Source organism: Alexandromys fortis, unplaced genomic scaffold (genome assembly GCF_014885135.2).
Source record: "Alexandromys fortis isolate MF-2015 unplaced genomic scaffold, M_Fortis_MF-2015_v1.1 scaffold_86, whole genome shotgun sequence".
NCBI lineage: Eukaryota > Metazoa > Chordata > Mammalia > Rodentia > Cricetidae > Alexandromys > Alexandromys fortis.
Window position 1 is genome coordinate 1,857,503 of NW_026067965.1, and position 25,399 is coordinate 1,882,901.

Sequence of the window (25,399 nt, forward strand, 5' to 3'; positions counted from 1 at the left end):
TTGAAGAAGGCCATCTGTCTACAGAAGTGGATGCGTCAGGAAAGCTCCCCTCTGTAACAACAGCACCAATTGAAGCAAAAATCTCACTGAATTTCTTCATTACTATAATCCTGTGTAAAACCATGTTCGGTTAAAAGCCTAGTCAAAACGTAGCATAGGTTTAGCCCAATAATTTGATCAATGGGGTTGCTGTGCAAACTCGAAATAATATTACTGATTTGCAGAAAGTAGGGGGTGCATTGACTGTGAAAGTCCCAAGGCAGGGAACAGAGTTTCTTTATCATTCAGAAGCTACCATTGACTCTTTTGGTGTCCAGAATCAGCCAGGTATCATAGCCCGATCACATTTTTCATGGGCTTTACAGGGTTCTGAGTGTCGCCTGGCTCTTTCCATAGCCCTAGATGTTGGGGATGGAGCCTGTACTCCACTCCTCAACAGGTAGACAGAGAGTGAACCCTTTGGCAAGTCAGCAAAGAAGCCACGGGAGTCACCTCTCAGGCCACCGTGCTTGTATGCTCTACACATGGGTCACAAGAAAGGGGGCGGGGATATGAGTAAAAAGGAGAAAAGCAATTCCAGCCCTTCCCCCAGTTCTACCCTCTTATCCCAAGCTACATGTTTATTACTCAGCCTCGTCTCGTGCCCACCCTGAAGGTCAGCTAGAGAGAATTCCAAACAGAGGGCAGGAGGGACGGGGGACAGGAGCTGGCTGCACTCTGCAGCCCTCTGCCTAGGCGAGGCGAAGGTGCTTACCGCATCTCTAGCTTGTTCTGCAGCTCCTGGAGGATCTCTGTGGACTGCTTGTGATAGTCTAACGCTGCCTCTACAAACACGGCCAGCTGGCTGACTTGCTCTACCTGTGGCAGAAGTGCAAAGTTACTCCTTTTTGGCCAGAGCCCTCAGGACATCCAGAGCAAACCGGAAGCCTGTGACAGCAGCCCAGCTCTGCCGGGCAGCATGACAGCCGCCTCAGCCCTGGTCCAGTCCAGCTCATCCCATCTCGGGGCCCTACAGTCATGACGAGGGTCACATATAGGGCTGGAGGGGCTGGAAAAATACTGTCCAATTGATTTGTGGCTATTAATCTGCTGCAAATCCACTAAACACTCTTACAGTTATAGGATGATGATATTCTTATATACTGTTTTAATGCTCTAGAAATCATGGGTTTGAAGATGGCGGGCATCTTAGTTGGGGTTTCTGTTGCTGTGAAAAGACCCCATGGCCACAACAACTCTTCTAAAGGAAAGTAATCATGGTGGCTCACTTACAGCTCAGAGGTTTAGCCCATTATCTTCATGGCAGGAAGCAAGGCAGCATGCAGAATGGTGCTAGAGGAGGAGCTGAGAGTCCTTACAACAGGAAGTGGTCTGAGACACCGGGTATGGCTTGAGCATGTGTGAAACCTCAAAGTCCACCTCCACCATGGCACGTTTCCTTCAACAAGGCCACACCTACCCCAGCAAAGTCACCCCTCCCAACAGTGTCCCTTCCTTTGGGAGCCATTTTCTTTCACACCACCACAGTGAGAGAAAGCTCACCCATCTGTAAATGAAGCCACTGCTTGATAAATCAATTTTCTTAGAGAAATATCTCTGTGTGCTTTCTAGTTAAGCCAGACCAAGAAGCAAAGCCAATGAAGTCAGGGTCAGAGACAGCAGGGGTGTCAGGTCAGCCAGACCTGCTCCAGGGCAGGGACTGTTTGTCCCCTCTGTCTCTGTCACCACCCAGCAAAGCATCTTCCCTGAAACATAGCAGAGAGTGACGGGCTGTGAAGAGTTCACCATTCCTCTTGCCCACAAACTAACAAGCCCCAAAGAGCTGCAGAGGTGGCTTTCCTGTTTATCAGCGGGGTTGAATAATCACTGCAACGAGAAAGGATTTTTTAGTTCTAGAACCTTCTATAGCAAGGCCCAGAGGACTGAGGTGACTCCCCACCACACTCCCAACCCAACTCTTCTGTAGCTCCAGATCTGGACAGAGATACAAATCAAAACCATGCGTCCCAGGACTGGCTAAAGAGCATTTTCTTATACAGTTTCTAACCAGCTCTGGGCACGATCTGGCTGTATCCTTGTCCTGCCATCTCTTCTCTCCTGGCACAGCCACCCGAGGGCTCACTGGCTTCCACAGATCCATGTTGCTTTCATGTACCACTGAGAGCTCTTTCAGCTGCCCGCCCTTTACTATGGTCGCCCACTCATTCTGAACCTGGGTTTACTGTGTGTCTACAGTCTACATGGATCCCACTATGCCAAGAATGCCATGGGCACGTGACTAAGGCCGGCCTTGACATGGCATATACTTTACCATGCTCTGTGGCTAGAAAGGCGACACCCGCCTTCCATTTCCAAAAACACAATAAACAAAACAAAGACAGCCAGGCCCCTGCAAAATCCTGAGCATTTCTTAAATTTCATCTCCTTGGCTTTTAAGAACATGTTTGAATAAGGCCCGCGCCACAGCCTGACAAGACCACAGCAGACTCTGCTAAGGAAACAGCGCTGCCTCCTTGTGACGCTGGAGCTGCATGCTCACGGAAGACTGCCGTGATCTGTCTTTAGTAACAGCAGTCTGCTTTGTGCCCACTTTGAACTAAGCCTGCCATTTGCAGACTTAAAGGACAGCAAGAGGCAACCAGACAGAACAAATATGCCCAGAGCTTAGGGCAATGGCCAAAGGAAAAAAAAAAAAAAAAAAAAAAAAACAAACTCTTTCACATGCTTCGCACACACACCCCAGAAGGTACAAAAGATGAACAGATTTGAAGGCAAAACACAACATAGCACACCTCCCAGGCATCAGCAGGTTGACGGACAAGAGAAATTCCAGACTGCTCTCTAAAGCGGGGAGAATTCATCCCCGGGATTTAATGAGCTGTTGGTTTTGTGCATCCCTCTCCCTTGCCTTCCCCTGGGTGAAAGGCCTTCCTTACGTCTTTTTATTTGACCTGACTGAAGACACAAGGACTTAGTGGGCCTTTAATAAACCACTGTAAGCACAACATGGGAATAAATCAAATCCTGCTTTCCTACGTGGCTGTTGCCCCAAACAGCTGCGGTGCCTATAGACATACAAAGTACAAGCTGGCCTCAGGCTCCCTCAGCAGCCAAGCTACTGCCATCCTGGCTCCTCTCTGCTCTGCTCCCCCTCACCCCTACCCCGAAGCTCTCCAGCCCAGGGCTTTGCCTCCCTTCCCCAGCTCTTCATTCCCACATCACCCAGCCATTTTGGCCACGAGCTCTCTTGGTCTTCCTCTCTTCTTCTCTCTCCTCTCCTCTTCTCCTCTTCTCTTCTTCTCTCCTCCCCTCCTCTCCTCTCCTCTCCTCTCCTCTCCTCCCCTCCCCTCCTCTCCTCTCCTCTCCTCTCCTCTCCTCTCCTCCCCTCCCCTCCCCTCCTCTCCTCTCCTCTTCCTTTCTGGCTCACTGACCCCTCCTCATGATCCAATTCAATCTGGACTCTTGCAGATGCCTCTGGCTGTACTTATCAGATTTACAACAAACTCTCCTCACCCACACCTAGAAACAATAATGTCCTCATTTGCATTCAGTGTCCATGCTGGACCGGTCTGAGGATGGGGATTTAAGGGAGAGGCTGGGGTAGAACCACCCAGCGATGCCTGGTAAGCAAGGCAGAAAAGGGAGGTCCCAGCCTGCGGCTAGGACTTCCTGTCCCTTGAGTTTTGCTCCACTTTACTACTGATGACAAGAAACCGTCCACCACAGTGCTGTTGCCTCTGGAGGGTGTGGCCCTAGACCCTCACAGCCTCCAAGTTCACAAGCACCAGTGTGAGCCAGCCAATATGTCGGCCAGGCTTCTCTATCCTGGTGTTAACTCTGACGGGTAAAAGCCTCAGAGATCTTCACCCCCAAACATCTGTCCCAGAGAGCATCTGTCAACCTCAGCTCCAAACCACAAATGCTGGGGCCTTACACGCAAAGGCTGGTCTCCTGGGCGTCTTCTGGGGCAAGGCCACCCCGAGAGATAAGCAAGTCTCCCCGGGGGCTTCAGTCAGGGGTTGTTGACTATCTCTACGGCAGGAGGTGAGAGCTACAGAACGTTCTAGAATGTCTCCACAATTACAGTCTTCGAGTCTCTCCACATGCCAGTCACGCTCACACAGTGATGGTTTACTCATGCACACTAACATCTTCTGTCTGCTTTAAATACTTACATCATTCTCTAAAAAATTAAACATGCTTCTCTCGGCCAGCTCCTTTGACTCTTCAAACTTTTCTATCGCTTGTCTGATTTCTTCCTCAGGTATCTTACCTACTCGCCTCTTTTTATAATCATAATCCAGGCGGCGGCCTTCCAGTTTCCTCAGGTGGTGCTGGAAAGAGAAAGAAAATCCCTGTGGACACTCACACCACGGGGGCGGCCACATGCGCACGTCACATCCCTGATCTCTACAGAAATGCTCCGTACTTCACAGCCTAAACTCAACCTGCCCCTGGGCCTCTGTGGCCTTATTGCTCCCCCTCCCCTCTCTGACCTCTGCCCATCCTCCCAGAGCCACCGCCTGCCCCCAGGTCACAGTTGGTTTTGCTCTGACTATTGCTATCTTTTTCTCACTTGAGCTTCTCTGGTCTCAGCTTTGATGCTGTCTCTCCTGGGAAGCTCTCTGTTCCCTCTCAAGACTCTAACACACTCCTGGGCCTCTGGGCCACGAGCGAGGTTGTCCATCTCTTTCCCTCACTGGGCAGATGAAGGGGAAGGGGCTGGATCTTCACACAAGGCCAGGGTCAGTTCCCGAGCGCTTGGGTCTTAGGAAGATCCCTCTAGCTAAGAGCTAGAGACGGGCCAGAGTCTAGCATGCTGTAGTGACATGTTTAAGCGCCACCAGGCAGAAGCCAACAGAAACAGGAAGAAGGAAGACACAGCAAGACAGGATGATAGGTCTTGACGGGGTGAGATGGACAGACCTGGGGCCCAGTGGGGACTGGGTTGTCAGAAATGGGGACATGCTTTCCTTGGGATGGAGGGGGTAACACAGGTGAGCGGACTCGGGGTGTCCAAATAAGGAGGGGGTACCAATAAAACCAGTTTTTATGTCTCATTCAGTCTTCCTGGATCCTTGCCTCAGGCTTTTTGCTCTTAGAATGACTCTAACTGCAGATAAAGGCATCGGAGGCTCCCCAGGACTCCAGCCTCCCCACCATCCATGGCCCCCTGGTTTTTGCCCTGTGCCCTGGCCTCCTGGCCATCAGAGCCCTGACCCTTCAGCAAGATGTGCTGCCTGTTTACCCAGCCTAGGGTGTGCCCTCCTCAGGGTCTCCCTGCTCTTGCCTCTCCACTGTTAGCAACTGCTGGCTGTCCCGCCTCCGCACATTCATGTGCTCCCGAGGGGCACACGCTCCATCTGTGTCTCACTAACTAGTCCATCTCTGTGGCTACCCTGTTAAGACTCTCCGGGCCTAAGGAGAGGAAGACAGACCCAAGGTTCAAATGATACTGCGCTGGAGGGAGGCATGTCTATCAAGCTGGAAGGCAGGCAGTTATTCTCTACAGCACCACAAGAGGGCGCCTGGACCTTCAGAGCAGAAGTCTGGCCTCCGGGATTGCTTGGAGTCATTGCACATCTGCAAAAGCAGCCAGCCTGAACATGACCTGGAAGTCCCTGGACACTCTGGACAACCATCTCTTGCCGGTTTCCAGATGAAACTTTCAGTTCCTAGATAATGATTTCCTTGAGAAAGAACGGAAAGTAATGACCGCGAGTGCAATGGAGCCAAGCGCACAACGGATATGGTGTGATATTAGCAATGAAAACCACACCCCGAGAAAGGAGTCTTTGTGCTCTATGAGAAGAGGCTGCAGGAATGTGATGCTCAGTCTGGCGTGTGGATGGCTGCAAAGGGATGAAGCCCTGAACGTGACAACTGGTTAGCACCTCCCCTCCAGAGACGATGGATCCCAGTACTCTCCCAGGGAGCCATCTAACAAGTCCAGTTCTCAGCCCTTGGGTGAGACCGTATGCTGGCTAAACCCCCGTGCAGAAGCCTTGTCATGGGTTCAAGTCACAGTGTTGTCGGACAAGGACAGAGGGGAAGACTTACCCCAATCTCTTTTAAATCTTTGTCTTGCAGTAGCTGCAGGGGGTCAATAAACGTTTGCTTCACATTAATATCCAGAGAATCTTTCACCTCGGCCATGAGTTTCATGGATTCACCAACTTCTATCAGTGCATTGCCTTCAACGAAAGAGCACAGAGCTTCCTTTCAGAATAATACTCTAGGTTAACGGTGATGCTAATTCTTTCTCCAAGACCTGAGGATGGTGGTACAACGAGGCTTCGCTCTAAGGCCTCTGCTTCCTGACTCAGAGAGAACAGGAAAAAGGAGACAGTTTGCCTGTTTTCCGCTTGTGTTCGCCTCCCTTCTGTACTTTTGCCTCCCCTTCAAAGAGAGCTGGTAGACCAAAGCACTTCCTCCTTTGGCCACTAGATGGAGATAAAGGTCTTTTGTGGAAAATCGGGTCCGGAAACTGGCACCAGGGGTTCCTTAGAGTTCAGGGATAAAATCTCTTCGTAAACAGTGAAGGGATTCATTCACAGGGATACATGTTTAACCAATAGATTACAATGGAAATAAGGCCTCGGATACATGTTTAACCAATAGATTACAATGGAAATAAGGCCTCGCTCATGTGCTTCAGGAGCAGTAGAGTATCACTCCCTGCAGACAGTTCTAACGTTCTGTAAACCTCCCCAAGCTCTCAGGTGTCAGGGATGCCCTGTGGACAGGAGGGACCAGCATGCTCTGGGAACGAATATTTCCTGGATGTGGACAGCATCTTTAGTGGGTTCTCTTTGCCGGATGGGCTTTGCTCAAGCCTGACCTTTGAGTCAGTCAAGAACATGGACGATTCACTCATGCAGCTAGGAGGGGGCGGGTGTTCTGAACTGAGCTGTCTAGAATTTGATTCCGGGTCATTCCTACACGGAGGAAGGAAGTCTCTTCCTCACATGGATACTCTCCTTCCTGTCCAGCTGTGTGACCCTGACATTCATTGTCACCAGAGCCCAGGTATTGACTATGACAGAAGCATTTGAAATATGCCTCTTTGGGGGACTGTGGAGATGTCCCTTGGTAGAGTACTCGCTGCGCACACTTGAGGACTCAGGTTTGATCCCCAGAACCCGGCAAGGGGCACTTGTAATCCAGTGCGGGGGAGGTGGAGACAGCAGGACCCCTAGTGCTGGCTGACTGGCCACCGTAGCAATCAACAAGCTCCAAGTTCAGTGAGAGACCATGCCCCAAAATACAGAGTGGAAGGAGACTGATGAAGACCTCCAGCCTCCACACGCGAACGGGCGCGCATACGCATGCGCACATGCTCGGGGTCCTGCGCACATGCTCGGGGTCCTGCGCGTTGGCTGTCCAGGGTTCACAATCATCCTCCCCCTCCACACCAAGAGCAGCGCTGTTCACTAGCACAGCACGTCCTCGTTCCTGCACTTTAGAAGGGTCTGGCGTGGGGCCCCAAGCAAAAGGCCCAAAGGAAAGCGCCTCCGCAGACCAGACTCTCCCTGGGGACAGCAACCATCCACCTGTCCCAGAGCCCTGATGAAATCAGCCCTCTCCAGCTTCACGGAAGTCCCAGTGGCTAGCTCATTGGGTTGTCACAGGGCCTGCTATCGTGACCAGGGGCACAACAACAGTATCCTTCTAGCCCAGGGTCTCACCTTCACGGTGAGAAAAATAGGGCACCTTATTTCCAAAGAACCTTGAAATAAAACAAAAGCCACATTTACACGGCTCTAGGGACACTACGACCCTCTGTTGGGAATTCAGTAACTGCCTTTGGTGCTTTCTGAGACAAGGCCTCCCAGGTACTTCAGGCTGGGCTCGAACTAACAATCCGCCTGCCTCTTCCTCACAAGTTCTGGGATTGTAGGTATTTATCACCCTGCCAGGGGTGACTGTGTATGCTTGTGACCCCAGCACTAGGGAGGAGGAGATAAAAGGGTCCCCGGGACTCCTGGCCAGTCATCCTAGGCTAACAGTTGGCAAGTCCAGTTCCAGTGAGATCTTATCTCAAAACATGGTGGCAGCTCCTGAGAAAGGATGCCAGAAGTTTATCTCTGCTCTACGGTACACACACACACACACACACACACACACACACACACACAGAGAGAGAGAGAGAGAGAGAGAGAGAGAGAGAGAGAGAGAGAGAGAGAGAGAGAGAGATTCTCCCCTATCTGCAGGATTTTCAGAGCTTGGGAATGAGAACGCAAGCAAAGAAGTGTGCATAAAAAGAAAGTGCAGAGTTCGAGGCCACCCTGGTGGGGGTTGCAGGCCAGCCAGGGATGCAAGATGAGATCTCGTCCCCAAGCGAAACAAAACAAAAGCAGTCTCTCCAGATGGATGGAAGGAGAAAATGTGGTGTGCACACACAACGGAATTCTATCAAGCTGGAAAGGAAAATGAAATGATTAAATTTGTGGGGGAAAATGGTGGTGCTGGAAAATATATCCATGGAAATTAGATTCAAAAAGACAAATAGGCAGATCCTAGGTTTTTATTTGTTTTATTATAGATGTGTGTGTTGTGTGTGTGTGTGTAGAGAGAAAGAAGGGGATGGGCTGGTGGTCAAAAAAAAGGAACCATAGAGGGGACAAAGCGATCTCGAGTGGGAAGGGTAAAGACAGTGACAAAATGCATACTGGAAAGCACACTCCAGGGAAGGATGGAGAAGGACCAGAGGAGGGGGAAGATCAAAAAGACTTATCCATATCATGCTGGTGGAGGAGGGCCATTAAAGTAAACAGAGAGAGGAGATCTAGGAGATATGTATGCATATATAATACTGTGTTTTAATCTTTAAAATACATGAGGATGAACAAAAGATGCAAAGGCTATCTAACAGTTTACCTAAACCTACACATGGAGATGGGATTACAGATACTAGCATTTTCCTTACCTATGCTTTCTAAACACCCCCTCCACACACACCCCATAATGAATACACTATTCTGGTAGTATCTAAAAATTATTACATTGCAAGGACACAGGTTTTGTGGAAAACCCAAAGCCCACCAGGTGTTCCCACTGCACCAGCTGAGCTGGGGGTACCCACCGAAAGCAGATTCTTCTCCAAGCTCCTTGCCATACTTGAGCATGCAATCCCCCAGCAAGCCTTCTGTCTGTGGGTAGCCGGTGGCCTTCACCTGCCCTCGGAGCTTCGACATGGTGTTCAGCATCCCCAGCTTAGCTCTGTATGCTTAAAAACATTGTCATTTGTCATGCCTTAAAGTCACAAGGTACAGGACTGTCACACTGCCTTCCACAAACACAGCTATCCGAACCGAGGTCCCCACAGACAACACACCAACGACCCCAGGCACACGCCAATCCACTTTCATTCTCTGACATGGTTTTCCAAAGCCTTTGCAGGGGGTGGGGATGGGGTGCGGGGCACACTGCACAGCCACAGCAGCCATGGACGTAACAGACCCTGCTGTCTCCAAACCACAGGAGGCTGTGTTTAACAAGCGCCTGCCGTAAGGAAAGGCAGCCTCCAATGCGTGACAACACCGACACCGTGTAGCCACCGTCCCCACTCGTGCTAGGGACAACGTCAGTGAGGACTGGCAGGGCTGTGGTGCAGCAGTCAAGCTGCCAGTGGTCATCAAATCCTCATTCTGCTCCTAAGAAATGACTCAAGGGAGGGTTCGTGAGGTCAGAAAAGAAGGCTGGGGTGTGGAGGCAGGTGGCAGAAGACAGTGAAGTCACCTGCACTGCTTCCCCTCTCCCAGGTGCAACTCGGCAACTTTTCCTGGGGAGGCAATGGGCAGTTGTGGCTTCTCGCCTTCTTTTCGTCTCTAACTTAGGGCACTGAATATTTCTTATTTTTCGCATGATGTTTTGAACAAGAACAGCCCCCAGGGGCTCAGATGGTTGGCCAGTTCCCCAGTTGGTGGAACTAGTTGATAAGGATTAGGAGGTGTGGCTTTGCTGGAAGAAGTACATCACTGGGTTGGACTTGGAGGTTTCCAAAGCCATTTCCAGTGCGGGCTCTGCCACCTGCTTGCAGTTGAGATTTGAGCTCTCATCTGTTCCTGCCACCAGGACCTTGCTCCACCAGCCTCAAACTGGAACCCTCTGAAACTGGAAGCCCAACTGAAGACTTTCTTTTCTCAGGTGCCTTTCTCATGGTGTTTGCCACAGCAACAGGAAAGTAATTAATGCATCTGGGCCACATGCTGTGTTGGCGTGGGCACGTAAGAGACCCCCCAGAAAACATTTGCCCTTCCTATACCTCACCGTGCAGCTACTGAGTGGCAGAATACAGCGTGACTCTGATCAACTCCGGGGTGATGCCAGAAAAGAAAAATGCTGTAGGAAACCTCAGGGTACCCCAAAAAGCCGAAAAGTGTCTATCAAGTAAAGTACAGCAGGAATTCCTACTGTGCAATCAATGGACTGTGGTCCTCCAGCTGACAAAATGGCAAACGCCTCTGGGAAATGGAGACTATAAACTGAATACCAAGCTAAGGATCCAAGGCACCAGCTGTGATATCTAGGCCATTTATATTTAATGTAATCCAGGCAAGTATTTCTCAAGCTTGACCACTGAGCAGGCAATCAAGGTGTCTGCCTTTCAAGCCTTGCCAAGCTCAGCCTTAAAGTCCTTATCCTCCAGGTCTCCAAACCCTAAAGCATCACCCAGCTATACAAATTCAATCACACACACACACACACACACACACACACACTGGTTTCCCTTTCCCCCACTGTCAGAGTGAGTATCCTGTATGTGGGGGGTAAGGACCATTAGATGGGATTAGAGGCTTCTGGTACATCAGTCTTTATCTTCATGACAACCAGTAGGTTCTGCCCAGGGTATGCTTTCCCTGGTAGCCAGCTGCTCCCCCTTCCATTCCAACGTCAGTTCTTAGAGGGTGGAGTCTGACTGTGCATTCTAGAATCCAGAAAGCGTCTCACATAGCGACAATGCTTATCAAATTTTATAGGCTAATACATGAGGAAAGGAACTCATCACTCTAGTCACTGATGAGGCTAGAAAAAACACTAGTCACTGGGAATTTTAAGGCTATTACCATCTCGAGACTTTAAAGCCCGGGGATGATCTGATTGAATGCATGCTCTTAGATATTCAGAGTGTGGGTGTGTCTCTTTTGATTCCTACGGGTAAAGGACTCACGATGACTCCCACAGCAAATCCTAAGAGGAAAACCTCAAGGCTCGGGTATCCTCTGCTGGTTCTCATCAGCCTGTGGAAACCACTGTCTAGGACCCAGGGATGAAGGCCTGTGTAGAAGCTGACGCTCGCATTTTCCACGCCTACCGCTGGTCATGTAAGCATGCCTGGACTTCAGCATGGGGCTCACAGTGAGACCCTTTGAGATTAATACACAGATCCATTAGGACAAGATAGAGGACTTTCTTGTTAATTAAGAAAAGATAACTAAGAAAACATTTTTTCCAATGCGCAGTGGGTTTCTGAGGGATACAGATGTCCCCTGAGGGATGCCTATGCCTATACCAACACTCCATCCTAACCATGCACCAAAGCACATCCAAGCAGCTGTGTCCCCATTAACCAGGACTCACGACAGCCACATTGTGTCCTTGGAGGTTCCCCAACTCAATTTCCTTATTTGAACACAGGCGTCACTTCCGAATGTGTCAGCCTCACACAAAGGAGTCGGGGTCAAGAGAGTCCATGAACACAGACGTGCAAGGAGATGTTTCAAGACGTGCTGTGACATTACCTGGGTTGGGCTGCAGATACTCGGTGGCTTTTGACAGGATTTCTGCAACAGCCTTACTCGTAATATCTACTTTCTTTAGAAAAAGACAAAACAGAAAGGCTAGTGAGTTTTAACAGAACCAAAAAAAAAAAAAACACATTTACCACCCATTCACCTTCTGAGGCTACTGGGATTATTTTTATTTTTTATTTTTTTTTTTGTGAATTGGTTTTGTATGCATGTATGTCTGTGTGAGGGTGTCGGATCCACTGGAACTGGGGTTACAGACAGTTGTGAGCTGCCATGTGGGTGCTGGGAATTGAACCTGGGACCTCTGAAGAGTAGCCAGTGCTCTTAGCCGCTGAGCCATCTCTCCAGCCCTACTCTGGTGATTTTAACACAGAAGTTCTCAACATCCTGGGGAGAGGTGCTGGAATTTAAGGTGTGCACCACCACCATCCGGTGCTATTAGATATTGTAAGCAGGGCTTCAGTAGGAGCGTGGAAGACAGTGGTGCTGAGGGTGATTGAACCGTGGGCGCCTGGCTCAACAGCTTTCAGAGGGAGACTATTAGAAAGTGGCCTCGGGAGCATTCTTGGGGCAGGGTGGCAGAGAATGCGGCTGCTTTTGCCCTTGTCTGAAGAATCTGCCTGAGGCCAAGCTGGAGAGTTGGAGAGTTCTGGATTAATGGCACTGGCAGAGATTTCAAAACAGCCTGGTATTGACTGTGCTGTGTGGCTACCAGTGGGTGGTTTAATGCAGATCTATGACGAAAAAGAGCAAGTTAGTAAGCAGCACTCCTCTGTGGTCTCTGCATGGGCTCCTGTCTCCAGGTCCTGCCCTGTGTGAGTGATAAACAGGAATATGGGGGAGGGGGGGGCAAACAAACCCATTCTTTCCCAACTCGCTTTCTGGTCATGGTGATTATTTACAGTAATAGTAACCTTAACCATGACAGCTGACAATAAAGTGAGATTCATAATTCACACTCTATGTAGGACTGAAATATGGAGCAAACACTATAAATGTAATACCCGAGAGAAGAATGTCTCAAGATGCTGACTTGGGAAGAAGGCTCTAAGCTTGCCCTGAGATCCCACGGTCGAAAGAAGGGATCAATCTGTGACACCCAACCATCCCAGACTAAACAGTGACAGACACAGGAATGAGGTTTACAAAAAGTGGCAAACTGGGGGGATGGGACTACAAGGCATCAGCATCTATCAAGCTCAGAATTCTCTCTAACTTACAGCCAAAGTCATTAACATTTTGCTCAGATCTTCCCTGAGCCTATGAGAACCTTTGGCCCAACTGTTACTTGCAACAGAGGCAGGCAGGGTCTTCTCTGACTTGAATCGTTCTCCGTGTATTCCTGACAGCTTTGACCTTACACATTTAGAAGGTGTCACGTGCTACAAACTAATTTATAATTCCCATACTGCTGCTAAGTCACACTGGCTTCATTTTTTATAATTTCTTAAGTTCTTTCGGGGAACTGGGGGAAGGTGGAGAGAGGAAATGGCTATAATTAAGACATAAGTATGAATTTTTCAAAGAATGCATTATAATGACTAATTTTTAAAAAAAAAGTTTTCCATTTAATATCACGCTGTACTCCTTTATTTCTGCGTAGTTGGCATTTGTCGTGGGTTATTTTTCCTGATACTTTGTATCATGTTTTAGGTGAGTTTAATCTTCCTCCATAAAGTCCTTACAGTCCTTAGTCTCACAATATATAGTAAAGTCACATAACAGCCCACTTCTCTATTACATATTATATATCGTAATAATATTATATATTTTGCTATAATTATATATATTAATATAATATGCTCTATTATTATAATAATATCTAAAGCATAGATATAATTTTTATACTTGTCACTGTCTGTGATTTTTGGAGGAAAAAAGGAAAACCACAGGAGTAAACACAAGGGATCTCAGTCCATCAGCTGTAAAACTGCCTAGTCCCTCCCCCACTGGTTATGAGTCCTGGTATTTCCCAGGATGCTGTGCTATGGAGGAAGAGTCAGGGAGGACCCCACCCCCTACACACCCCGTCTCTAGGCGGAGGTTTCATGCTGTCCTGACAGCTTACGATCCACTTTGCAGACTGAAGCAGAGAGGTCAAAGGTGGGGCCACACCCAGAGCAGCACTGCCTAGTGGCACCACTGAAATCAGAACCACATTTCACACAGAGCTCCTGATGTGCTTCTCTTCCTGGTGAAGATGGAGCAATACAAAGAAACCACTTTCCCTGCCCCCCCCTCCACTCTCTAATTGGCTTGTTGAGGACAGGTGTCTGAGCCCAGCTTGTCAGGACTCTAAAAGCCCTGATAACAAAACTACTGTTATTTGTTTTTAATTGAATATCTGGATTTAATAATCTTGACGGTAAAGCTATCCTTACATATTAAGACATTTTGAAATATCCATGTCAGATGTGTCAATGAAGTTAAAATGTTGGTATGATTTTCAATTTGCAGAGATTAATTCTTGTTTTCAAAAATTAAACACAAAAGAAGCTTTTCTTCTTAGGGTCTTAACATTTCAAGAAATTATCTCTTGAGTAGAAAATAGGGCCATCCTGGAGGAAGGCTGGCCTGGTCCAACACACATTAAAGAGGCTACCATCCAAGGCCACTGCCTGGAGCTGGGCTTCCTGCACCTGCCCTGCCGGCCACACCCAGGCCTCTCTCTCTGGTCTGGGGAGGCTAATGATTAGAACAAGGCTCTGCTCAAAGGCCCAAGTCAAGGGGGGGGAAGCTGAGGAGTGGACCCAGCTCTGCCAACAGTGAATCTACTCTGCAGGTATGTGACTGGGGGACATGGCGAGGGACAGATTCTGCCATCCTCTGTTGGCATGTTACAGTCCATCATGCCAAACCAGTAATGCTCTTCTAAATTATTTCATCTGCATATATGATTCTGAAAGCCTCACAGTTGCGCACAGATAAAACAGCTCATCTGAGTTCACCCTGGCAGAAAAGCATTTGCTGTGCAGCTGCTGAAACAGATGGGCACAGCATCCTAGATTCCCGAGCGATTAATCAGCTACTATCTATTGGAAAAGCCGTGCCCCAGAAATCCTTCTCTCCAAGACACATGAGCACAGTTACTTTTGGCCCTGAAGTAGCGACCAAGGCCCACCTTCTGTGCATTTTGACTTCTGGCCCCTAGAGGGAGCCCGTTAATCACATCGCATTTCCTTCCTCGCCAGGCCCAGACTGGATGTGAGTCAAGCCAGGGCTGAGAAGCACGAAGGTCCCGCCTTCCAGACTGGGCACCCCATACTCATCTTTGAACATTTTGTATTTCCACTCCAGGTAGCAACCTTTACGGTAGGAGGTTTTCTCGCGTGTCAGGACAGCTCACTTCGCACCAGTCACAGGCTCAAACAGCCTTACCTTTTCCATGTCCAGAAACTCCTCATCCAGCTTCGTTCCTTCGGCACCGCTAATTTTTTCACTAAACAGCTGCAAAAAACAAACACAGGCGCTTTCTCTCACTGAAGGGAGTAAAACACGACACAGTGGAAGTATCTTGGCTCTGTTGTTTCGATTTTAAACTAGGTCCTTTCTGGAAACCATTAGGGGCCGACAAGACAGTAAAGGGGCTTGCCGGGCAGACCGGGTAGCATGCGCTCTAGCCCCAGAGCCTATGTAAAGAGGGAAGGGGGGAACCAACCCCACTAAGTTGTTTCCAGACTTCCACATGTGCACTGTGGTGTGCACGCACACATGCACACAGAACCAGAGCCACCCAGCTGACACACAGCTGAGGGAACACACAGGAGAGTCCCATCAGCTGACCATGCCCACAATCCCGAGAACCTAAGCCCCAAAACAGTGCTGTTTTTAAACCACTAAGTCTGGGGTGTTTCACAGGAGAATCCACTTGCCAGGGGTTCTCTTTTCAGACTGAGGACAGAGGTCAGGCAGCCTCATCCCAACCCTTAATATGAGACGTGACCCTCAGAAGACTACAGGAGACTATGCTCTACAGCAACAGCGGGAAGCAAAATCACCTCAAGTACTGGTTCCTAACCCTGGAGGTAACATCTGAGTCTCTAATGGAAGTTATACAATCTCTGGCCTTTGAGCTTGTTGCCATGGGAGACTGCAAAAAGTGGCCGCCCGGCTTTGTAGTTCTCCCATTCTGCCTCTGTTTCCTTTGGTCAGAAGACGGAGTCTGAGCTGGGCTGTGGGCTTCAGATACTCCAGCAGCAGTTCGCAGCCTGTGGGTCATGACCCCCTAATCTTACAAATCTACCCGGCATATCAGATATCTACATTACAATTCATAACTAACAAAATTAGTTATGAACTACCAATGAAAATGATTTTATGGTTGGGTCACCGCATCATGAGGAGCTGTATTAAAAGGTCCCAGTGTTAGGAAGATTGAGAACCACTTAGAGCAGACACTTCCAGGCATTCTCTGAGACCCACAGTGATCAAGGCCGGGGCCAACCTGTAGGAGAATGACCACATGGGGGAGCAGAGCCATCATAGACATCACCCCTTGTTTGGGGTGAGCCTCATACGCAGTAATAGGTGACTGGCATGCTACTAGAGAATCCCACCCACAGCTTCTGATCTTATCACTTTTATTAGCACTGAGAATTAGTCCTGACCCCTCCTCAGTCAGTACTCAGTTCTCCTTGGCTGTTACCAGTACATTGGCTCTGTCAGAAAGCACGGCGGGACATACAGAAAGAGAGAAAGGGAGTATTTCTGCTTTTTTTTTTTTTTGGTTTTTCGAAACAGGGTTTCTCTGTAGCTTTGGAGGAACCTGTCCTGGAACTAGCTCTTGTAGACCAGGCTGGCCTCGAACTCACAGAGATCTGCCTGCCTCTGCCTCCCGAGTGCTGGGATTAAAGGCGTGCGCCACCATCACACAGCGTATTTCTGCTTTTGAGACCAGAAATGAATATGATTCCCATTCCTTTCTCATCTGGAAATAGATATTGCCTGGTTTTGTTTTCAGTCGCAGGTTAAAGTTGTAACAATTCGCTTGCTTTACCTGACTCCTCCCAGGACACTTAGCTATTCTGAGATATTAAACAGGAATACACACATGACCTTAGATATTTAAGACACTTGACCACTGAGTGAGAACTTCTCCCACAGACTTGGGTAGGTGAGCACGTAGAGTCCTGGTTGGCAATGCTGTTTGGGCAATGCCTTGCTGGAGGAAGTACATCACTGGGGTGGGCTCTGAGAGTTCATAGCCTCCAGCCACCTCCAGATCGCTCTCTCTGCTCCACATGTGTGATCTCTCTTGCTCCAGCCACTGCTGCCATTCCTCCCCTGCTGCTAGGAACTCGCCAGAACCATAAGCCAAGGCAAACCCTTCCTTCTAGAAGTTACCTGAGTCCCAGTGCTCTATCCCGGGAACAAAGCAGTGACAACTACAGTCACACACAAAGCTTCATCACTGAACAGCCTTGAGCAGTCAGCACCTGCTGTATGCTGAGCACCCCGGCAAATACACCCCACCAGCCACATAAACATCCTACAGCTCACCTAGCCTCACTGTAGGGAAACCCTGCCAGACTCTAAATATTGATATTCAAGCAAACCTAAGTTGGGAAGGTCTTTAACTCCAGCATTTAAGAAGCAGGGTATTTTCTGTGAATTCCAGGACAGCCAAGACTACATAGTGAGCCATAGGTAGATGATAGATTAGATAGATAGATAGATAGATAGATAGATAGATAGATAGATAGATAGATAGATAGACAGACAGACAGCAGACAGATAGATGCATACATACATATACTACCTGTGGAATGCAGCAAAAAGTCATTTAAAGATTAAACACAGAAAAAAGTACTTTAAACCAATGTAAATCAACAAAACTACAGTACTACAACCTAATGTTTCAAACTTTATCTAGTGGCCCAAGCTAGGTAGTTTGCCAAAAGGTACCAATGTAGTTTGTTAGAAACACTGTGATCAAGACATAGACACATAACACATGGAGACAGCACATGTCCATGGCAGACAGATGTAGATACAGTACGTTAAAAACACCGTGGTCAAGGCATAGATAGACACATAACACACCGAGACAGCACACGTCCATGGTGGACAGGTGTAGAACTTGTCACTAGGAGCCAGATGGAATGAAGCAAAGGATAGAAGGAGGATCCCAGGCTGTACGTCCTTCACCAGGAAGGATGTGGTATTTCTGGAAGAGGGAAGTATAAACAAAGCCACAACTTTAATTTATCTAGTATGAAGGCAGAACTATTAACGTGACTATACTAAAGACTAACCCCAAAGGAGAAGGGCCAGATGGCCAGGTGGCCAGGTCACACAGGTGGGTCACAGAGATGGGTCACATGGGCAGGTCACACAGGTGGGCAGGTCACACAGGTAGGCAGGTCACACAGGTGAGTCACAGAAGTGGGGCAGGTCACACAGGTGGGTCACATAGGTGGGGCAGGTCACACAAGTAGGTTACACACGCAGGTCACACAGGTGGGCGGGTCACACAGGCAGGCAGGTCACAGAGGCTGGTCACACAGGCGGGTCAGGCAGGCAGGTCACAGAGGCAGGCGGGTCATGTGCCACTCCTAACCATGGGCAGAGCAGAGTTTAAGCAGGTTAAGTGCAGGAACAGATCTGAATTTCAGAATTACAGTCAAGTGGATCATAGGGAAGGCCCCTGAAGAAGAACGAGACGGCAGGGCAATCCAAGAGCCGACAGATACCGATGTAGATCTGTTGAAGGGACAGTTCTGGAATTCCGTCTCATGTGTCCCCACCACAAATCACATATCTCGCCGGGCTCACTATCGAACACCGTAACCCTGCCAAGCAGACCTGCCTCAGGAGCCCGGGGCCATCAGCAGATGGAACCGTGCCCAGCTCCAACTTGGCAGTGCCAGTCATATCAGAAATAGGAAAACGAAAGCTGCTTTCCAGGACCAGAACAGAGCAGTGGCGCTGGGGAAGGGATGGACCTGGGGCACCAAAGGTGGGGGGGGCTCTGGGGTTCCTTCTATCCGCACACATGAGGGGCTAATGGTCAATATCACCACAGCCTCAGCGCCCTCTGTGCATAATACGTTTTCAGAGAAATCTGACTTCTCCATTTCTTCCATTTTTTAAAAAAAGGATTTATTTTTATTTTGAATTGAGGGGTGGCAGGTTCTGAGTCCAGAAGAGAGCATTGGGTCCCCTGGAGCTGGAGAGCTGGCGTGGGAGCTGAGAACCGAACTCAGGTCCTCTGCAAGGGCACTGCTCACTTCTAACTACTGAACCATCTCTCCAGGCTCTGCTTCTTCATTTTCTGTAAGACTAAATAGCAATAAAACCAAAATTTCAGGAATATACATACATATATATAATATCGGCCAAACTTCTATGTAGGGACTTTTGAAATTGCTCCTGCATCATTTTCCCAGTGAGTGTATGAAACCAGAGCTCTGTGGAGAGGAGGGCAGGAGAAAAGCTCTAGGCTACATAACCTGAGACAGGAAAAACACAAATTAAAAAGATTTCTTTACAAAAACACATTCAGGGGCTTTTAAACGGGCACTTCCAGACGTGCAAGGGACATGTGGGACAGACAGTGTTTGTCATCTAATGCAAAGGTTAAGCCTCCTCCTCGGTGCTCTGGAGACACCATGGCCTCCCCCGGGTGCTCACCCTCCCTGCTGCCTCCCTGTCTTTACTTTGTGCCATTTAGCTGCCATGTGCTCAGAAAACATGGCAAGATTGGACACATCACCAGCAGGGACGATGGGCGAGAGGGGTGAGCGAGCTTCTAACTGTGAACTTAAAGCTATCTGTGGAGGCGCTGGGGCAGCGGAGGCTGAGGGGCCAGGAATGGAAGGAAAGAAACAGCACAGGGGAGGGGGGATGTTTAAGGGGGGTCTGTGGGTGCTTCTTAGTTTGGGGGGAGGGTTCCTGTCTTGTAACACAGGCTAGAAAGTGGGAGCAGAAAGCTCCAGCCTGGAATAAGCAGCCATCTCTCTCCCCGTGAGGTTACAGAGCACATCGTAACCAAGGAAACCAGGATCTAAGAGGCCAAAATTCCGGGAAAAAAGGAAACGCGTAAAGAAGCGACCCTGACAGGCTGTTCCCTTTTCTCTTGGTGCTTGGAGTATGTCCTCCCTGGCGCCGAGGCGAGGCTTAAAGAAAACAGTACAAGGACACGGCCAAAGGCTAACCATCTAGGCAGAGATTTCACTACCACAGCCATGGGGAGACAAAAACCGGAGCTGAGGATAGTCCAATGAGACAGGATGGTAAAGGGGATGGGAAAAGAGGTATCGCCTCAAAATGTATATACTAAACCATTAATGTCCAGTGTGGTCATATTAGAAGGTGGGGTCATGGGGGGGAGTGGGTCAGGATGCTCATTGTGTAAAACCTCTCGGACTGGGATCTGTATCTCTGTTAGGAAACCCCAGAAAACCCTCTCCTCTCCAACCACAGGTGCACACAGAGAGCTGGCTCTTGTAAGCCATGAGGCAGCCCCCCGGCCAAACACTTCACCTGCCTTTGCTATGGACTCCACAGTCCACAAAACTCAAACCCCAGTGTCTGTCGACATCGCCCATTGTGTGGTAATTTTGCTGCGGCAGCCCAGGTACACTAAGACAATATCTAAACGGGTAAAAAGGCATATGACAATATTCCACCTTTGCCATTATGGTGGCAATGCAAATCACACTGTGATGAGATGCCACTAAATCTCTATCAGGATGGCTAGAATCCCTTTAAGACATGAATATCAGTAGAAGTGTTTCCTGCGATTAACGGAGCAACTAGAACGCTCACGCATCACCGGCAGGATTACACATTGCCTGAACAGCTTTGCAAACAGTTTGGCAGCACCTACCGGAGAAATCCACAGATCGCTACACCCTGTGACTCAGCAGCTCCCCTCTTAGGAACTCACAACAGAAACTCCCATACAAGCAGCAGTGTTTAAAACACAGCCCAGAAACAAGGCCAATGCGGACACGCGAAAGGACAGTTGCTGTGTCTGCAATACGACACAACACACGTGTTTGTGGACACAAGATCTCGGGCCACAAGTCAACTGCAAGCAAATGTCTGCTCAAGGGTGTGCACTGTGTTGTCTAGCTTTCGTGGGGACTTGACACAAGCTAGGGTCGTGTGGGAAGAAGGAATCTTAATAGAGACAATGCCTCCATGGTACTGGCCTGTAGGCAAGACTGCAGTTCCTTTTCTTAGCTGACTGGATGTCAGAAGGACCAGCTCACTGTGGTGGAGCCACCTCTGGACTGCTGGGTTCTATAAGAACAGAGGCTGAGCAAGCCATGAGGAGCAAGCCAGTAAGCAGCACCCCTCCATGGCCTCTGCACCAGCTCCTGCCTCCAGGTTCCTCCCTTGTTCGAGGCCCTGTCCTGAATTCTCTGGGGGTCGGCCTGTGATATGTGGAATTGAAACTAAAAACCCTTTCCTTCCAAATTGTTTTTGGCTGTGGTGTTTTCTCACAGCAACAGAAGCCCTAACTAAGACAGGAATGTGCGCTGAGTCACGAGGCATCACTTTAACAGATACGATCGTGTGTTATTGGAAGGACTGTGGTAGCCTTTAGCTTTGGGCTAGAAGGCTGTTGGGAGCTTAGAGCCCAGTGTACTGTTCTATGTGGCAGGTGGGAAGAGGAAAAAAGCTGAGAGAAAAGCAGATGGTGGCGGCCTGGATTGTGACGTTTCAGATACAAGTTTGAGCCAGGTGGTGGTGGTGCACGCCTTTAATCCCAGTACTCAGGAGGCAGAGGCAGGTGTATCTCTGTGAGTTCGAGGCCAGCCTGGTCTACAGAGCAAGTTCCAGGACAGCCAGGACTAGACAGAGAAACCTTGTCTTGAAAAATAAAACAAAACACATAAAAAATAAGAAGTTTGAAAGGCCCTTAAATACTTTATCAGGGCCATTTAATATTTTGAATTAGAAATCCGTGGTGTCTGGTTGATCACCTGGAGGTGAAAAGTCAGCTGTGATTAACTAGAGCCCAGAAGCACTAAAATAAAACTTGTTTTTCTGAGACCTCTGATACCGGCAGCTGGGACGGAAGACTCAGTTTTGATTAAGAGGCAGCCAGCGTCAATGAGTCAAAATTCTCTGAGATGTAGGCCTGGCAAGGGCAGCGAGTGGGTCCCAGGCATCAAGCACGGGCTTCTAACACTGTTGAGTTTTGGTTCTCATTTGATTTGATGTGACCATGACCTCGTTCTTCCCCTTTGGAGCAAGATAATGTGTTACGTTTATTTATTTTACAGGAGCCCACAGTTAAGAGACTTTGGAATTTTACAGAGATTTTGGATATTTATTAGAGAAATGAAAAACACTTTGGGCGTTTCAAAGAGACTTTAAAGACTTTGGAATGTTTATTTTTATTGATGTGGATGTATTTTTTCATATTTTATTCGCCAGCTATAATCTGTTTCTGTCATTACTCCAGTGTTGAAGATATTAATAATCTAGCCTGTAGAAGCCCCCTTAAATTGGTTTTTATGTGATTTAGATACTCCTCCATTAATATCTGACCAATATTTAACTTTCTGACACTGAAGTGCCACATCCATCTTTTTTTATCAATTATTTCATTGTTTTTATTGTGCTATGCATTTTTCTCTGCTCACATCCCTTCCTTCCTTCTCCCCTCTACCGTGACTCCCATGCTCCCAATGTACTCAGGAGCTCTTGTCTTTTTCTACTTCCCACGTAGATTAGATCCATGTATGTCTCTCTAAGGTCCTCTTTGTTGTCTAGGTTCTCTGGGGTTGTAGACTGCAGGCTGGTTTTTCTTTGCTTTATATCTAAAAGCTACTTATGAGTGAGTATATATTATATTTGTCTTTCTGAGCCTGGGTTACTTCACTCAATATGATTTTTTTCTAGATTCATTCACTTGCCTACAAATTTCAAGATGTCATTTTTTTTTTACCACTGTGTAATACTCCATTGTGTAAATGTACCACATTTTCCTTATCCATTCTTTGATTGAGGCAAATCTAGGATGTTTCCAGGTTCTGGTTATTATGAATAATTTTGCTATGAATATATTTGTTCACATGTCCTTGTGGCATGACTGAGCATCTTTTGGGTATATACCCAAAAGTGGTATTACTGGGTCTTGAGGTAGATTGTTCCTAATTTTCTGAGAAGTCACCATACTGATTTCCAAAGTGGCTGTACAAGTTTGCATTCCCACCAACAATGCAGGAGTGTTCCCTTTACCCCCCATCCTCTCCAGCCTAAGTTGTCATCAGTGTTTTTTATCTTGGCCATTCTGATAGGTCTAAGATGGAATCTGAGTTGTTTTGAGTTGCATTTCTCTGACAGCTAAGGATGTTGAACATTTCCTTAAGTTCTTTCAGACATTTGAGATTCCTTTGTTGAGAGTTCTCTGTTTAGGTCTGTACCCCCACTTTAATTGGATTACTTGTTCTTTTAATATCAAGTTTCTTGAGTTCTTTGTATATTTTGGAGATCAGACCTCTGACCACATGGATCTGATGTGGGGTTGATGAAAATCTTTTCCCATTCTGTAGGCTGCCGTTTTGTCTTGTTGACCGTATCCTTTGATTTACAGAAGCTTCTCAGTTTCAGGAGGTTCCATTTATCAATTGTTTTTCTCAGTGTCTGTGCTACTGGGTTTATATTTAGGAAGTGGTATCCTGTGCCAATGCATTCAAGTATACCTCCCACTTTCTCTTCCATGAGGTTCAGTGTATTGGATTTTGTTGAGGTCTTTGATCCGTTTGGACTTGAGTTTTGTACATGGCGATATATACGGATCTATCTGCATTCTTCTACATGTTGATATCCAGTTATGCCAGCACCATTTGTTGAATATATTTCCTTTTTACCATTTTATATTTTTTGCTTCTTTGTCAAAAATCAGGTGTTCATAGGTGTGTGGAATGATATCCAAGTCTTCTATTTGGTTCCATTGGTCCTCCTGTCTGTTCTTATGCCAATACCAGGCTGTTTTCATTACTGTAACTCTATAGTAAAATTTGAAGTCAGGGATGGTGATGTCTCCAGAAGTTCCTTTATTGTACAGGATTGCTTTGGCTATCCTGATTTTTTTTTTTATTTTTCCATATGAAGCTGAGTATTGTTCTTTCGAGGTCTGTGAAGAATTTTGCTGAAATTTTGATGTACATTACATTGAATCTATAGATTACTTTTGGCAAAATTGCCATTTTTACTATGTTAATTCTGTCTACCCAAGAGCCTGGGAGATCTTTCCACTTTCTGGTGTCTTCTTCAATTTCTTTCTTCAAATATTTAAAGTTCTTGTCATACAGGTTTTTCACTTGTTTGGTTAGAGTTACTCCAAGATGTTTTATGTTATTTGTGGCTATTTTGAAGGGTGATGTTTCTCTGATTTCTTCCCCAGCCCTTTTATCATCTGTGTACAGGAGGGCTTCTGAGTTTTTTGAGTCAATTGTGTATCCTGCTACATTACTGAAAGTGTTTATGAGTTGCAGAAGTTTCTTGGTAGAATTTTTGGGGTCACTTAAGTAAACTATCATATCATCAGCAAATTGTGACAGTTTGACTTCTTTTCTGATTTGTATCCCTTTGATCTCCTTTTTATTTTTTTATTTTTATTTTTGTCTTATTGCCCTAGCTAGAAACTTCAAGCACTATATTGAACAGATATGGAGAGAGTGGACAACCTTGTCTTGTTCCTGATTTCAGTGGGATCACTTTGAGTTTCTCTCCATTTAGTTTTATGTTGGCTGTTGGCTTGCTGTATGCTGCCTTTATTATGTTTAGGTATGTTCCTTGTATCCCTACTCTCTCCGAGACCTTTCTCATGAAGGGGTGTTGGAGTTTGTCGAAGGAAATTTTGGCATCTCATGAGACGATCATGTGGTTTCTCCTTCAGTCTGTTTGCATGGCGCATTACGCTGATGGATTTTCATCTGGATTTTTAAAGATGACAGTGATTTTAAAACTTGGACTGTTTATGCTGTGATACTGATATTAATAAAAGATTGAGGGGATAAGCAAGAAAAGGGAGATGTGGCTTAACCATCGATGGGCTTGCGTGCTGAGTGGACAAAGGGTCAGTTTTGCTAGCTCGTTTTTACGTCAACTTGACATAAGAGTGGGCTGTGTGGGAAGAAGGGATCTCAAGCAAGAGAATGCCTCTACAGGACCGGGCCTGAAGGCAAGCCTGCAAGGCTTTCTCTTGAATGATGACTGATACTGGAGGGTCCCCAGGATGCTTCAGGTTAGGGTGTTTCATCAGAGCAAGAGTAACTCCAAGACGGTGATTCTTACGCTCTGCGAGTCTCATAATAAAAGATCCAAAATTAAAGGAGAACAAGCCACGTTATTCTAGTCACGTAAGTCAAAAGTTGAATATATTAAATTAACAGGACTGGAGGGAGAGTTCAGAGGTTAAGAGCTCTTGTTGCTCTTACAGAGGACCCGGGTTTGATCATTTGTAATTCTAGTTCCACGGATCTAACACCACTTCTAGTCTCTGAGGGCACCAAGCTTGGACACAGCACACGTACATATATGCTGGCAAAACATTCAAAACACAAAATCTTTTTAAATAGAAAATACTAGGACTTAGTGGTAGAAATCAGTGTCATTAAGTTATGGCATTAAGGAAGCCATCTTGGTGTATGTGGGTGTGGTGTTTGTATAGAGGTGCCCAC

The 25,399-nt window shown here is 47.4% G+C and overlaps 1 protein-coding gene across 4 annotated transcripts in view; it reads right to left on the reverse strand.

Annotated features, from left to right (window-relative positions):
* Sh3gl3 (SH3 domain containing GRB2 like 3, endophilin A3) overlaps positions 1-25,399 on the reverse strand; it is an 88,217-nt gene that overhangs the window by 16,814 nt on the left and 46,004 nt on the right. For 3 of the 4 annotated variants that reach the window (XM_050154016.1, XM_050154017.1, XM_050154014.1), the window contains 6 exons: positions 15,132-15,200; positions 11,745-11,817; positions 9,086-9,229; positions 6,061-6,194; positions 4,176-4,334; positions 755-858 (listed from right to left, as the gene is read on the reverse strand). In XM_050154016.1, the coding sequence (XP_050009973.1) occupies positions 755-858; positions 4,176-4,334; positions 6,061-6,194; positions 9,086-9,229; positions 11,745-11,817; positions 15,132-15,200 (683 nt within the window). Of the gene's footprint in view, positions 1-754; positions 859-4,175; positions 4,335-6,060; positions 6,195-9,085; positions 9,230-11,744; positions 11,818-15,131; positions 15,201-25,399 lie in introns of those variants that run through there. The other variant, XM_050154018.1, reaches the window with a different exon arrangement.